The sequence below is a fragment of the Canis aureus genome, chromosome 26 (assembly GCF_053574225.1).
Source record: "Canis aureus isolate CA01 chromosome 26, VMU_Caureus_v.1.0, whole genome shotgun sequence".
In the NCBI taxonomy this organism is placed as follows: domain Eukaryota; kingdom Metazoa; phylum Chordata; class Mammalia; order Carnivora; family Canidae; genus Canis; species Canis aureus.
This window is the reverse complement of record NC_135636.1, coordinates 40,924,659-40,938,558: the sequence shown is the minus strand read 5'-3', so window position 1 is coordinate 40,938,558 and position 13,900 is coordinate 40,924,659. Positions and strand designations below refer to the sequence as shown.

The window sequence follows — 13,900 nt, the reverse complement described above, 5'->3', positions numbered from 1 at the left end:
TGAGCAAAACATTCGCCGCCTGCCGTGCTAGTTTGACCACCGAGAGGCCCCCTCTCACCAGGAGAGTGACAGAGACGGCGTAGGAGGGTGATCTGGGATTTCGGTGCGTGCATTGCCTCTCCAAGGCCAGGCCAGGCGGTTCTGACTAATTAAAGATCCCAGAGGTGTGGACTCCGGGTAATTGAGGTCTGTCTGTATCTTTGGGAGCCTAAAGTCTGGCGCTGCTGCTGCTACTACTTTGGGCCGGATTTCTCAAAAGTCTGGGAGGCAGGGGCTCCTGGGGTGGCCCTCTGGGCTATTGGGTGTAATACTGCTTTCCCTATGGCTGCTTCTCCTTGTGCAGGATCATCAAAGTTCCTGACCATCCAGAGGCTCTGTGCTTCCAGATCCGTGGAGCTGCCCCGCCATATGTCTACGCTGTGGGCAGAGGTGAGCCTGGCAGACAGAGAGGGGGGCTCTGGGAGATGGGTCTCTGTGTGCGACCACCAGGCCTGGGCTTCATGAGCACTCACTTTCCTCGTCTGGAGCAAAAGCTTGCAAGTCAGATGTCTCTGGGGGTCAGGCAGTTAGAAACAGACAGCCGAGGGGAGCGCATAGGGAATGGTGCAGACTATGGCCAGGCCAGAGAAGACATGCTCGCCTTAAAAGGGGTGGTTTTTCCTCAGCTCAGGTAGGAATGTGAGTCCATCCTTGCCAGACCCGAGCTTTTAAAGGCCACACTTTTGTGGTCAGATCCAGCCCGAGGGCCAACAGTCAGAGACCCAGCTCTTGTGGTATCTTCTCCTTGCACACTGCTCACAGGGCTACTCTCTCCCGGAGCTGAGACCAGGTAGGTCTGAGGTTCTGGGCTCCTAGCCCTTTTTGTATCTGAGGGCCCCACTTTTCAAGTTGAAACATTAATTGTCCCCTTTTGCAGTCAGAGTTGTACTTCTAATACAAGGGGATTAAGAAAACACCTATCCTGGCAGAAAGCTACTAAGGATTTGTTACTATCTTAAGGCGGGTTTTTATTTTGTCCTTAAAGCAGCGGTTCTTGACCAGGGGCACTTTCACCCTCGGGAGGACATCTGGCCCTGTATGGAGACGTCTTTAGTTGTCAGAGCTAGGGATGGGGAGCACTGCTGGCTTCTCGTGGGGAGGGACCAGGGATGCTGCCGGACATCCCGAGCAGTGCACAGGACGGCCCCGCAGCACAGTTACCTGGCCCCCAGTGTCTTAGTGCTGAGGTGAGGAGCCCTGCCTTGCAGCAGCTCTGGAGAAGAACAGGTGTTTAGAGGCGATAGTACAGCAGCTGATACTTCTTGAGCACTTACTAAGAGGAGGTCAGGGGGCAAGATGCTTTACGGGTTTAACTCCCCGACTCTCTGGAGAACCCTGTGAGCCGGTATCGTTAGTGTCCTCCATTGACAGATGAGGAAACCAAGGCACAGAGAGGTTGAGGAACGTGTCAGAGGTCACACAGTTGGTCAGTGGCAGGGCCCCGGATCCAGGCCGGTACTCATCACTATCACACTAAACGGTCCTGATCTTCTCTCAGGCACGGAGGAAGCTTGGCGTTCATTTGTACTCCCAGACTCTTCATATTAACCACACAAAACCCTGAAGGCCAAGACCTACAGTTTGGGAGTCATGGTATAGCTGAAAAAGCATGCCATTGAAGTCTGGTAGACCCAGGTTCGAATCCTGGCTTCTCCTCGCCGAGTCACTTTGCCTCTCTGAGCCTTTGTTTACCTGTCTGCAAAATGGGGCTGATCCTGTCATAGTATTACAGGTCGTTAAGGGATTTTAAAGGAGGTGAAGCTCTAGAGTGAAATGTACCTGGGTTTCCAGTCCAGCCTTCCTTGTTGTGTGACCTTGGGCAAGCTGCTACTTCTCTGAGCCTCTGTTCCTTCTTCTGAGAAATGGGAATGGCAGTCCCCATCCTGCCTATTGATGTGGATTGGAGAGTGGCTCTAGGGTGGGGAGATGGCGGGATGTCTGGGTTGGGGGTGGGGTGAGGTGGGGCACAGTGTTCACCTGGGTACTTGCCCTTGCCTGCTGCTGCCCCAGGCTCTCTCTGCTGTCCGCCCTCAGACACTTGTGTCCCTCTAGGCTCCGAGGCTGCGGCCGCAGGGCTCTGTGCTGGCCAGTGCATCCTGAAGGTCAACGGCAACAACGTGGTGAACGATGGTGCGGCAGAGGTCCTGGAGCACTTCCAGGCATTCCGGAGCCACCAAGAAGAGGCCCTGGTGAGCCAGTCCACAGCCAAGGGGACTGGGGTCGGCCTACTCAGTGGGGTGGGGGGCTGAGGACCACCTCTCTTCTGTGGGGAGAGGCCTGAGGGCACCACAGCATTTGGGGTGGGGAGGGCCTGCCCTCCTTGCAGGGCTGAGCTGGGCTTGGGCTCTTCCCACTGTCTCCCTGAATCGGAGGAGCTGGGCCAGGATACCTCACAGTCTCTATTGTCACCACTGTGACATGGGTGTGATAAGACCTCTTTTCTTACCACATAGGCACACTGGGCAAAGAGTTGATGGTAAAAGATGTTCTAGTTGGGTTGGGGGCCGGGGTCCTGGGGAGGGTGGCCTCATTTGCAGACTCATACAGTAAGTGTTTATCGAACACCTGCTATGTGGCTGGCATGCATGCGGGCCCTGCAGCTGTGGGAGTGACCAGGTGTCTGCTCCCCTGGGTCCTGACCTCCGTTTTCAAAGGCTCCCCGCTCCTCTGGCTTCTGTGCGGAGCATCTACTCTAGAGGGTGAGGGCCGAGCATGACTGGAGGTCCCTCAGGAAGGGTCCAGAGCAAAGTCTTGGGGGACTCTCCAGAGATGGTGTCACCACTAGGCTAGAAGCCTGGGCTTTGGAGTCAGGGACTGGCTTGCCCCTTCGTCCCATCCCTTCCTCCCTGGGCTTCTGGTGTCCCGGCACCCCCCCTTACTCCACCCTTCTGGTAGGGTCTGTACCAGTGGGTCTACCACACGCACGAGGATGCCCAGGAGGCCCGAGGCAGCCAGGAAGCCCCCGGCGAGGACCCGCAATCTGACTCAGGTAACGGGACAGTAGGGCCATGTGATGGAGACTCCAGAGGGGACTGGTCCCCATCCCGTGTCTATGGTTTGGTGCCATCAGTTTTGTGTTACTCTGTGCAGCTGTAACAAAGCAGCACAGACCTGCGGCCTAAAGCACACAGTTGTTCCCTCACGGCACTGGAGGTCACATGTCCACTGTGAGTCTCTCTCTGGGCCATCAGCCAGGTGTCAGCAGAGCTCTGTTCCTTTCTGGAGCTGCAGACGAGAATCCATGTACTTGCCTGTTTCAGCTTCTAGAAGCTGCCTGCGTTCCCTGGCATATGGGCCCTTCCTCCACCCTGAGAGCCAGCAGTGTTGGCCTGAGCTCCTGCCCACGGCCCTCTCTCTGACTCTTCTGCCTCCATCTTCCCCATAGAAGGACTACGTGGTCCCATTGGGCTCATCTGGATAACCCAGGATCATCTCCTTATTATAAAGTCGGTTGCTTAACACACTTAATTTCCCCTGTGACCGTAATCTCGCCCCTTGCATGTAACAGCATATTTATGGGGCCTGGGGGTTAGGGCACGGGCAGCGCTCAGGTGCCGGATTTGTGTCCACCATGAGCTGCAGCCCGGCCCAAGCCCTGGACTCTAGATCTGTCTTCCTACCTGCCGTACCCGGGATGTCCTCCAGGCCCGTCTTCCTACCTGCCATCCCCGGCATGTCCGTCAGGCATTGCCCACTCAGTATGGCCCAAACTGAAATCCTAACCTTCCGCCGAAACCTGGTCCTCCCCTACGTGCCCCTGCCCTGTCCTTTCAGATTCTCAGGCCCCAGACCTCAGAGTCCATCTGGACGGTTCTCTGTCTCCTCTCTCCCTCCACCTTGATTCCAGCTGCACACCTGTTGCCCCACCCGCCTTCCTCACGCATCCAGCACGTGACCATTTCGCACCACCTCCCTCACTGCCTGGCCTAAGCCACCATCCTTTCTGACCAGGACCCCTGCAGTAGCTTGTCCTGCCTTACTTCTTCCTCTTACAAGCTATTCTCAAAAAACAGAACAGATCCCTCCAGCGGCTCCCACCCTATTCCAGGCAATGACTGAGCCCTCCTCTTCCTCATGGTCTTCCAGCCCCAGCCTGGCTCTCCAGCCCTACTTCCCAGCACTTTTCATCTTGTCCTCGCTGCTCCGTCTGCTCTAGTCTCTTGCTCTTAAATATCAAATGTACTCCTGCCCCAGGGCCTTTGCACTTGCAGCTCCCCCTTGCCTAGAGTGCGCTTCTCCAGAGTACTTCATACCTCATGCTCTTCACCTCATTCAGCTCTCTGCTCAAATATCACCTCCTCAGGGAGGCCACCTGAGTGCCCTTGGTTAAAATAAGCCCCTTCTGTTCCTCTGTGTCTCCTTACCCTGTTTTATTTTTCTTCACTCCAAGAATCGGTTAACATATCGTACTGTTGTTTCCCTATTATTTGCCCCACTAAAGCATAAAATCCTCGAGGGCAGGCATTTTATTTTCTTCCTTGCTGTATGCTCAGAGCCTAGAACTGTGCCTGGCACATGGTGGGCACTCAGCACACGTTTAGTTTGAATAACAGCCTGTTCTCTCCAATTGCTTCTCTGGACTCTGCCTGTATTTCTGCGGGACTGGAGGTAGAGGCAGAGGCTATGGGAAGAGTAGGGGCTTTGGATGCCTCTTCAGCTGTCTACCGGGGGCTCCTTGATGGTACATTCAGGGTCAACAAAGAGCCAGGGTTTGTGGGGTTGTTTGGGGAACTGTCCCCTGAGTGCTGGAGCATACACAGCTTGGCCAAGGGATCCTCAAGGGGACAGGCTGATGGGGAGGGAGGAGGGGCCAGCTGGCAGCTCTGAGCACACTTTATGCCCTCTGAGAGGCAGGGGCTGTGGGCCTTCTTCCCTAGCATGTGGGGCCCTCTGACACCCTGACAGTGATGGCCCTGTATGCCGACAGAAGCTGGCAGCTTCTACTCTTCTGTTCCCCAAGGAGAAGCACCTGCTGTACGCCAGGCCCTGGTCTGGGAGCTGGGGATGCATAAAAACATTGGTTTCTCTTTTACATGCTGTTTCCTGCCTGTGGTGGTTCTCATGGCTGGGAATCCCATTGAAAAAGGGGATGTCTCCTCTGTGTAGATTCAACAAATTTCCCAGAGTTGACTCTCCTTGGCCTGGCTTGGGTCACGAGCTCGGTCCTTCAGGTCTGGTTCCGGGGTGGACATGGTTTCTGTCCTCATGGTGCTGACACAGGGGGAGCAGAGAGGAGACAGAAAAACTGACAGAGTACGAGAGTGAGGGGGTAAGACAGTCCTGGGGTGTGTGTCCAGAGGAGCTTCCTGGAGTGGGCAGAAAGGAAAGTGGTCCAGTAAAGTGCCTGCTTCATTCTCTAGATACGTCACCACCTAGCTGTGTGGCCTTTGAGGAGTCACTTAGACTCTCTGGGCCGGTGTTAATCAGGACTGAAACTGAGCTACATAAAAACATTGGCTCAGCAAACTAAGAAGGGAGTCGGGTCAAGCAAGCTTCAGGTCTGGCTCCATCCAGTTCTACATACAGTCTCGGCAGGAGTCTCTTTTTGTCTGATTCTCGGCTGTGCTCCCTCTGTGTTTCCTGCCTGTGGTGGTTTTTGCGGCTGGGAATCCCATTGAAAAAGGGAATGTCTCCTCTGTGTAGAGCCAACAAAAGTCCCAGACTTGACTCTCCTTGGCCTGGCTCGGGTCACGAGCTCTGTCCTGAACCAGTCATTGCACATAGCGGAAATCGAACTGCTGATTGGCCAGCCTGTGCCTCTGGGAAGGGGTGTGGACAGGGCTTGCTTCTGAGCCCCAGAGACTGGGAATGGGGTACAAAGGTTGATTCTTAGAAGGAGAATCCAGGGCCAGGGGTGAGCGAGAGCGGGCTGGCTAGAATGAGTAGGGCTGCAGCACAGGCTTTGTCTCCCCGCGAGCCCCACGTGAGCCATCTGCAGGGCTGGGTCAGGGGTGGGCTGGCCGGTGGGTGTGCCCCCTCCTCAGGGCTGCCTGTCCCTTTGGCTTCCAGCCTTCCCCCTGCTGTCCCTGGGCCCCCAGCTGAGCCTGCATGAGGACAGCCCTGTGGTCACCCTGACCGTGGACAACGTACACCTGGAGCACGGAGTGGTGTATGAGTATGTGAGCACCGCAGGCATCAAGTGCCACGTGCTGGAGAAGATCGTGGAACCCCGTGGCTGCTTTGGCCTCACTGCCAAGGTCTCACTGGGGGCTGCCCTGCCCTGGGGGGCGGGGAGGGGGCGTGTGGAGCACTGATTCTCATTTCCTCAGACACCCTGGAGCGCTGGATTCTAGTATCTGCCTCCACCACTTGGTAGCTGTGAGATTTAGGAGAGTAGCTTTGTTTCCCCTCCTCTTTAGCCTCAGCTTATTTATCTGCAAAATGGGCCAGTAGCAGACCCTTTGTCACAGGGGTATCACGAGGCACACAGGAGTCGCTGCAGATAAACTGCTGAAGACCCTCCTTGGTGCACAGTGAGTACTCAGTGGTTGTTCGTGTTTCTGCAGATCCTCAAGGCCTTTGCGGCCGACGACAATGTCTTTGTGCAGAACTGTGGGCGGCTCATGGCCCTGAACAACAACATCAGGACCATGTTCCACTACGAGTTCCGCAACATCTGTGACACCAAGCTGGAGAGCATCGGCCAGAGGATCGCCTGCTACCAGGAGGTACCTGCGCCCCACAGGGTCTCAGCCTGGGGTATTTTGGTTTTCAATGTCAAAATCCAACCCAACTTAGATTAAACAAACAGGAGCATTAATTGGTTTATATTCCTGAAAAGTCCAGAGGTGAACTTCAGGCTTGGTTGTATCCAGGTGCTCAAACAGCCATCTCACCATCACAAGAAATGTGGCCTCTTTCTCGTGTCTTTGCTTTCCTGTATTGGCTTTGCCTTCAGGCAGACCCTTCTCACCTGCTGACAGAATGGTTCCCAGTAGCTCTGGCCTTAGCAACCCCAAGAGAAAAGGAACTCCGTGGGAACTCCTAAGGCTTGGCCTGGATCCTGTGTGTAGGCCTCTAGCAGTCACTGCAGGGATGGGGAGGCCAGCCTTACCTTCACTTCAAGGACAGACGGTTCCTCAAGGATAGCTCAGGGCAGCTGAGATGAAGAAATGAATGTGGGGAGGCCTCAGATTTCTCCTCACCTCCCCTGAAATCTGGATGCAGTGAAAGCCAGTGTAGGGGAATCCACTTTTCCATTTGAAACTCTTGGCGTTTTGGAATGTCTGGCCTAGGCTGGGATGAAGTGAGTGCTGCGGGTGGGCTGGGACTCCCAGGCCCCTGAACCATGACCCCACGTCCCCCACCTTCCTCAGTTTGCAGCCCAGCTGGAGAACAGGCTCAGCCCGCCCTTCAAACAAGCATCCCTGGAACCCCATCCGCTGTGTGGCCTGGACTTCTGCCCCACCAACTGCCACGTCAACCTCATGGAAGTGTCCTACCCCAAGACCACCCCCTCAGTTGGCAGGTCCTTCAGTATCCGTTTCGGTCGTAAACCCTCCCTCATCGGCCTGGACCCTGAGCAAGGTGATTGCATGTGTCTGTTAGAGGGTGTGTTCAGATCTACAGATCTATAAACAGAAACATGTCTGGAGGCCAGCAGTCCAGGCCTAGCATGGTGGCTCCCTAGTCAGTCATTGGGGATCTGGGTTACTTCTTATCCCACCCACCATCTCTAGATGTGGCTTCCATCCTGAAGGTGCCTTATGTTACAAAGTAGCTGCTGGAGTACCAGCCATCATGCCTGTATTCCAGTCGGGAAAAGTATCATGGTAATAAAAAGCATGTGAGCCTCAAACTGAAACTTTCTTCTCAAAGTAAGCTAGTGGTTTCAAAGAATATTTAACAAGGAATTTTTTCACTCATTGGGATCCTTGCAATTGGTTTGTATATTTGTCTGAGGGGGTTTATGGGTGTCTGGGGGCTGGTTCCAAATGAGCTCTCCCCCCTCTGCTCTAGGCCACCTGAACCCCATGTCCTACACCCAGCACTGTATCACCACCATGGCTGCCCCATCCTGGAAGTGCCTGCCTGCTGCGGATGGGGACCTCCAACTCTGGGGTCTCCACGACAGCAGCTTTGGGTCAGCCAATGAAACCATTGGCCAGGAGGACCGGGGCCTGAGCTTCCTCCTGAAGCAGGAGGACCGGGAGATCCAGGGTGCCTACCTGCAGCTCTTTACCAGACTGGATGTAGCCCTGAAGGAGATGAAGCAATATGTCACCCAGATCAACAGGTGGGCTCTGGCCCCAGGGGGAGCGGGGCGGGGAGGGTAGGGCAGGATTTGCCTGCCTGAGCAATGTTGACACGCTGGGTAGAGGGGGGCTGTCAGGCACATTGCAGGCTCCTCAGTGAAGCCCCTGGTCTCTACCCACTAGATGCTGTAGCACCCCTGTTCTGTGGTTGTGACAACCAAAAATGTCCTCAGACGTTGCCAGATGCCTCCTGGGGAGGGTGGAGTCCTCCTCCCGTCCCCCAACTGAGAACCACTGCTCTAATGAAATAATGAGTGTGGACAGCAGTTGTTAGGAGAGGCTGACCCTTTTTGGAGAATGGTTTTGGGGGAGCTTTCTTTGCAGAAAGAGAGACAGCTGGGCATGTCCTTTTTGGTGTCAGTGGCACAGGACACACAGTGGAAATGGCACCATGCTCCCCCCAGAGTCTGGGGCTCACTACTCAGCGACAGGATGTGGGGGGATAGAGGATGCTGAGGTGGCACTTTGGGAATCCATAGGGCGGGTGGTTCTAGATGACACGTGAGCCAGTCTCTTTCACATGTGAATGGTGGTGGGCAGGGAGCAGGGACAGGGAGGAGGAGGAGGGGGAGGGAGAGGAGGAGGAAGAGGAGAGGCCTGAGACATACCAGCCAAATACAGCATCTGGACCTGGTCAAGATTCTGTTCTTAACACACTTTGGAGACCGTCGGGGACATTTGAACGTGGATGGGGGTGCTGGATGGTATTAAGGAATTATGAATTCTGTTACGTATGTTGATAGCAGTCTGGTTGTGTTTAAGACAGTGTTTCTCAGCCTTGACACCAGTGACATTTCAGGCCAGACAGTTCTTTGTTGTGGGGCTGGCCTGCACCTTCTAAGATACTTAGTGGCGTCGCTGGCCTCTGCTCGTTGGAGGCCAGGGGTGTCCCCTTGTCCCTCGCTTCCATTGTGACAAAGAGCAATGTTTCTGGACACTGCTAGATGTTTGCCTCTCGGGAAAGAGGCTAAATTGCTAAATGTTTCCGGGGGGTGGGAGTGGGCTGGCAGTCAAGAACACTGCTTTGAAAGGAAGTCCTCACGTGCTGGAGACGCATATGGAAGTATTTATGGGGGAAATTATATGGTATCTTAGATTTGTTTTAAATACAAATCACACGCAGTGGGGAAAGCTGAGAACACAAAGGTGGTCCTTGAGTCGCCGTGGCTGCAGCCAGCTGCTGGGTACCTGGGGTTCTTGTGCTGTTCCTCCTACTTTCGTGTACGTTGGAAATCGTCCACGGTAAAGGAGAGACAGTGTCGGGTCTGGAGACAACAGCTGTGCGATTTCGTCGCCTCACCTCTCTGAGCCTCACCTGTGAAATGGGGCTAACCCTCATAGTGCCCTTGCCGAGGTGTAGTAGGATGATATCAGCAAGGGCTTAGGGATCACTTGCAAGGTACCAGATGCTTTTCTAAGCATTTTATGTGGTTTAAGTCCCTTAATCTTTGCAGCAGCCTAGGACACAGATACTGATGTTAACTCCTTTTACAGCCGAAGAAATGGAGTCTCCGAGAGGTTATATAGCTACGTTAGGTCTTGAAGCCAAGAAACGGTAGCGCTGTGATTTGAATCTGGGGTCGGTCTGTCTTAAAGCCCTGCACTCTTAACCATCATATTCTGTGCCAGGGATTGACAGACTATGGCCTAGGGGCCAAATCCAGCCCGGCCCACTGCTTGCTTGTTTTATTTTATTTATTTATTTATCTTTTTAAATTTTTATTTATTTATGATAGTCACACACAGAGAGAGAGAGAGAGAGAGAGAGGGAGAGGCAGAGACACAGGCAGAGGGAGAAGCAGGCTCCATGCCCTGGGAGCCCAACATGAGATTTGATCCCAGGTCTCCAGGATTGCGCCCTGGGCCAAAGGCAGGCGCTAAACCGCTGCGCCACCCAGGGATCCCTGCTTGTTTGTTTTAAATGGAGTTTTATTGGTATGCAGCCATGCCCACTTGATTACCTCTTGTCAGGGCTGCTTTCCCACCGCAGCAGCAGAGCCGAATAGCTGGGTAGTAGCCGCCTGTATGGCCTACCAAGCTGAAGGGATCTGCCCTCTGGGCCTTTTATATTCCACGTCCTTGTTGTGTCCTGTGCTTTAGAGCCTTCAGTGACTCCCCCAGGAAATGCATCTCACACCCACTACAGGAAGGTTGGTACAGGCATATCTGCAGACCTACTGGTGGGATTTTCAGGGAGGGGACTGGAAACATTTGATGGCTGCCTGTGTTTTGGGTCAAAGGGGAGGCCTGAGGTCGGGGCCTTACCCGGGACCTTCACGGAGGAGAGTGAAGCTGTGGGCTTGAAGTTTACGCTCTGTGCTCCCACAGGTTGCTGTCCACCATCACGGAGCCCACCTCTGGTGGGTCCTGTGATCCCCCCTTGGCTGAGGAGGCCTCGTCCCCACCGTTGGTCAGTGAAGAGAGCGAGATGGACAGGGCCGATCACGGGGGCATTAAGAAGGTGTGCTTCAAGGTGTCTGAGGAGGACCAGGAGGACTCAGGCCATGACACCATGAGCTACCGTGACTCCTACAGGTGGGGACAGCCGTGGGGATCACGTGGGGATCATGTGGGGGTGTGATGTGGGTGGCCAGGGGGACAGTTGAGGACGCTGATCCATGGGAAGTTGGAATCAGCAGGATGTGTCCTAGGAAAGTGGGATGGAGCATGGTCCTAAACTGTGTGGTTCTGGGCAGTGATCTGAGCCCCGCAAAACATCCCAGGTGCCCCCTTTGGTTTTCCTGCCCTGAGGCCAGCGTTTCAGGGCCAATCTCCTCATGGTCTCCATCCACCTGTTTTGCCTCAGTTCAGCTCTGCGCTTCTTGATGGAATGTGGGCAAAGAAAAAGTCAAGGTCTGCGGTGTGTTTTAAAACTCAGCATAAGACATATGGTTTCTGCAGTAAACATCGTTTATTTTTACTTGATTCAAGGAGGAAGAGAGTGTTTTTTCCCCCTCCTAACTTTGAGAGGATCTGAATTGTTTTCCTACTGGTTGATTATAACCAGATTAGTGAAATCCTAATTAGTGGATTAAGTAACACTAAAAAGCCAGTTTTCTAGCATAAACCATATAGCGGGTAAATAGAATTTCTTACCTCGAGTAAACAAGTGCTGCAATCTCCAGCAAAAGGCTGTGATGCTCGATCTTACAGGGTGCTTCAGAAAATAGGGAGCTGGCCAGGTATGACAAGAAAGCCCTTCGCCTCAGTTCTCCTTGTTCATATTCTTTCTGCCTTCAAGGGACCCACTGGTCCGTGTGTCTGGCTTAGTCTTCACACATAGAGATGCTCCAGCTAACTGGGTGCTATGCGTCCTTGGAGCCTCCTGTCCATTGTCCAGGATTTCCATTCTTACATTTTTGGGTCCTCTGATTCTTCCTTTAATTGTCAAAAAGGTGAAGGAAAGAATCATGGTATTGTGGTTTTTGACTGCCTGTCCTTTCCGATTTCCTAGGATAGTCCCCGGCCTCACGAGGTCACAGCCGGGCTGGGGAGAGAACTCAGAGCCGTGTGGCTGAGTGGTCTATGCTCCGGAAAGTGGGTTCTGGGCGCTGAGCCCAGAAGGTGTGATCCGGGGGGGTGACTCATCCCTTTCTCTCTGTCCCTTTGCAGCGAATGTAACAGCAACCGGGACTCTGTGCTGTCCTACACCAGCGTGAGAAGTAATAGCTCCTACCTGGGCAGTGACGAGATGGGGTCTGGTGAGTGCAGCGGCTCATGCTCCCGGAGAGTGATCCCCACACCAGGATTTTGTTTTGTTTATTTTTGTTTATTATACTTTGTATTGTTTTGTATTATTTTGCATAGAGGGATAGTATAGTTCCTTCCAATCACTTAGTCACCGACTGTTTATTGAGCACCTACTGTGTGCTGGGACCTCAGTGGGGAATGGAAAGACAAAGGTCCTGGCGCTCGTGGAACTGATATTCTTCATGAATGTCACAGACACAGAGCAAATAAAGCATACACGGCACACCCACAGATGGTGGCAAATGAGGTCACTCAAGTAGGGTGACCTGGCAGTTTCCATAAAAATGACACACACTCAAACCAACATTTCAAAGGACCCAAAGGAGTTCAAAAGAAGTACAGGAAAGTAAGTCAGAATATCCCTCCGCCCCCCAGAAGTGATCGGTGATGGTATTTGGAGATCATTGGTGAGCACGTGCTTCTGCACAGATGGATGTGTGGGTGGATGGCCGGATGGACACACAGACAGAAATAATAGTTTATAAATTAGGTTAGACTGTACTTGCAGCTTTTACTGAAAGACCGAAATTTGTTTTTATTTTAGTTTCATTGATTACAGCCTTTAAAAATTTTATTTTGTGAATAGGTCATACATCCATATGGTCCTATTTCAGAAGGCACAAGAGGGTGGGTGACGACAAGCCTCTCCCCGCCCTCGTCCCCTGGCTGCTGGCTCCCAAGCTCCCACTGTCCCTGCCGCCTTCTGTGCTCTTCCCCAGCTCGTCTGTGCCTACAAATTCAATTTTAATTATTCTTCAGTTTAACAGAAGAAAGAGAAGCTAAAGTAAAATTGACGATATTGCTGAACTTTAGATAAATATTTCATCACATAAGATGTTTAGCCACAAGAAGTGTCCCTGAGGGGGTTTTAGGCAGGAGCTTACGTGTGGCAGCTGATTTAACTCAAACAGCTGGGAGATGTGTCTGGAGACTTGGAATCCAGCTCCTTGTCTCTGGCTCTCTGTCCCCTCATTTGCAGAATGGAATAATAACAATGACTTACCATTGTGTTATGCTTTAGTTCCCAGTGTCCGTTTTGCAGGTGAAGAAACTGAGGTTCAGAGAGGTCAGGTGATTTGCCCAGTGTCCCACAGCCAGGATCTGAGTCTGCCAGGCTCCATTTCTGGCTTGGGTTTTGGAGCTCAGTTGCTGTGCTGCCTTCTTGGGAAAGAGGTTGGGAAGGTGTGGATGGGGCAGGGATGGTTGGTGGCCATGGCTTCTTCCCTCTTCCAGGGGATGAACTGCCCTGTGATATGCGAATCCCATCAGACAAGCAGGACAAGCTTCACGGGTGCCTGGAGCATCTCTTTAACCAGGTAGGACCTTAGTCGCTGCCCCTGGCCGGACCTCGGGTTCCTCCCATCACCCCTGGTGAGAACAGCTAAGCCAGGAGTGGGGGGCAGGGGCTGGGTCATGGCCCCTGGAGGGCTGGTGGGGGCCAGACTAACCCAGAGCTTCCTGCGCCCAGGTGGACTCCATCCACACACTCCTCAAGGGGCCAGTCATGAGCAGGGCTTTTGAAGAGACCAAGCATTTCCCCATGGACCACAGCTTGCAAGGTGAGCAGATGGCAGTCCCTAGGCTGGGAATGGCAGGGAGACAGCCTGCACTGGGGAATGCGTGCTGGATGGGGCAGGACACCTGGGTCATAGACTCAGCGTTGTCCCTCTCCTGCCCGATGTCCCTTCCTGGTCCTGGGGTCAGCAAGTTCAGCTCCTGGCCCAGATCCACCCATGGCCTGCTTTGTTTTTATAAACTGAAAATGATTTTTTCTGTAAATGAAGAGTTGTAAAAATAAAGACAGAGACTATATGTAAGAGAGACCATATGCCTCCAAAGCTTAAAACAGTCCCTAT

At 53.3% G+C, this 13,900-nt stretch overlaps 1 protein-coding gene across 2 annotated transcripts in view; it reads left to right on the top strand.

Moving 5' to 3' along the window:
* PREX1 (phosphatidylinositol-3,4,5-trisphosphate dependent Rac exchange factor 1) overlaps positions 1 to 13,900 on the top strand; it is a 178,523-nt gene that overhangs the window by 149,399 nt on the left and 15,224 nt on the right. For both annotated transcript variants that reach the window (XM_077873497.1, XM_077873498.1), the window contains 11 exons: positions 344 to 429; positions 2,092 to 2,228; positions 2,935 to 3,028; positions 6,049 to 6,236; positions 6,546 to 6,707; positions 7,356 to 7,566; positions 7,999 to 8,275; positions 10,623 to 10,829; positions 11,907 to 11,995; positions 13,278 to 13,360; positions 13,513 to 13,603. In XM_077873497.1, the coding sequence (XP_077729623.1) occupies positions 344 to 429; positions 2,092 to 2,228; positions 2,935 to 3,028; positions 6,049 to 6,236; positions 6,546 to 6,707; positions 7,356 to 7,566; positions 7,999 to 8,275; positions 10,623 to 10,829; positions 11,907 to 11,995; positions 13,278 to 13,360; positions 13,513 to 13,603 (1,625 nt within the window). The remainder of the gene's footprint in view (positions 1 to 343; positions 430 to 2,091; positions 2,229 to 2,934; positions 3,029 to 6,048; positions 6,237 to 6,545; positions 6,708 to 7,355; positions 7,567 to 7,998; positions 8,276 to 10,622; positions 10,830 to 11,906; positions 11,996 to 13,277; positions 13,361 to 13,512; positions 13,604 to 13,900) is intronic.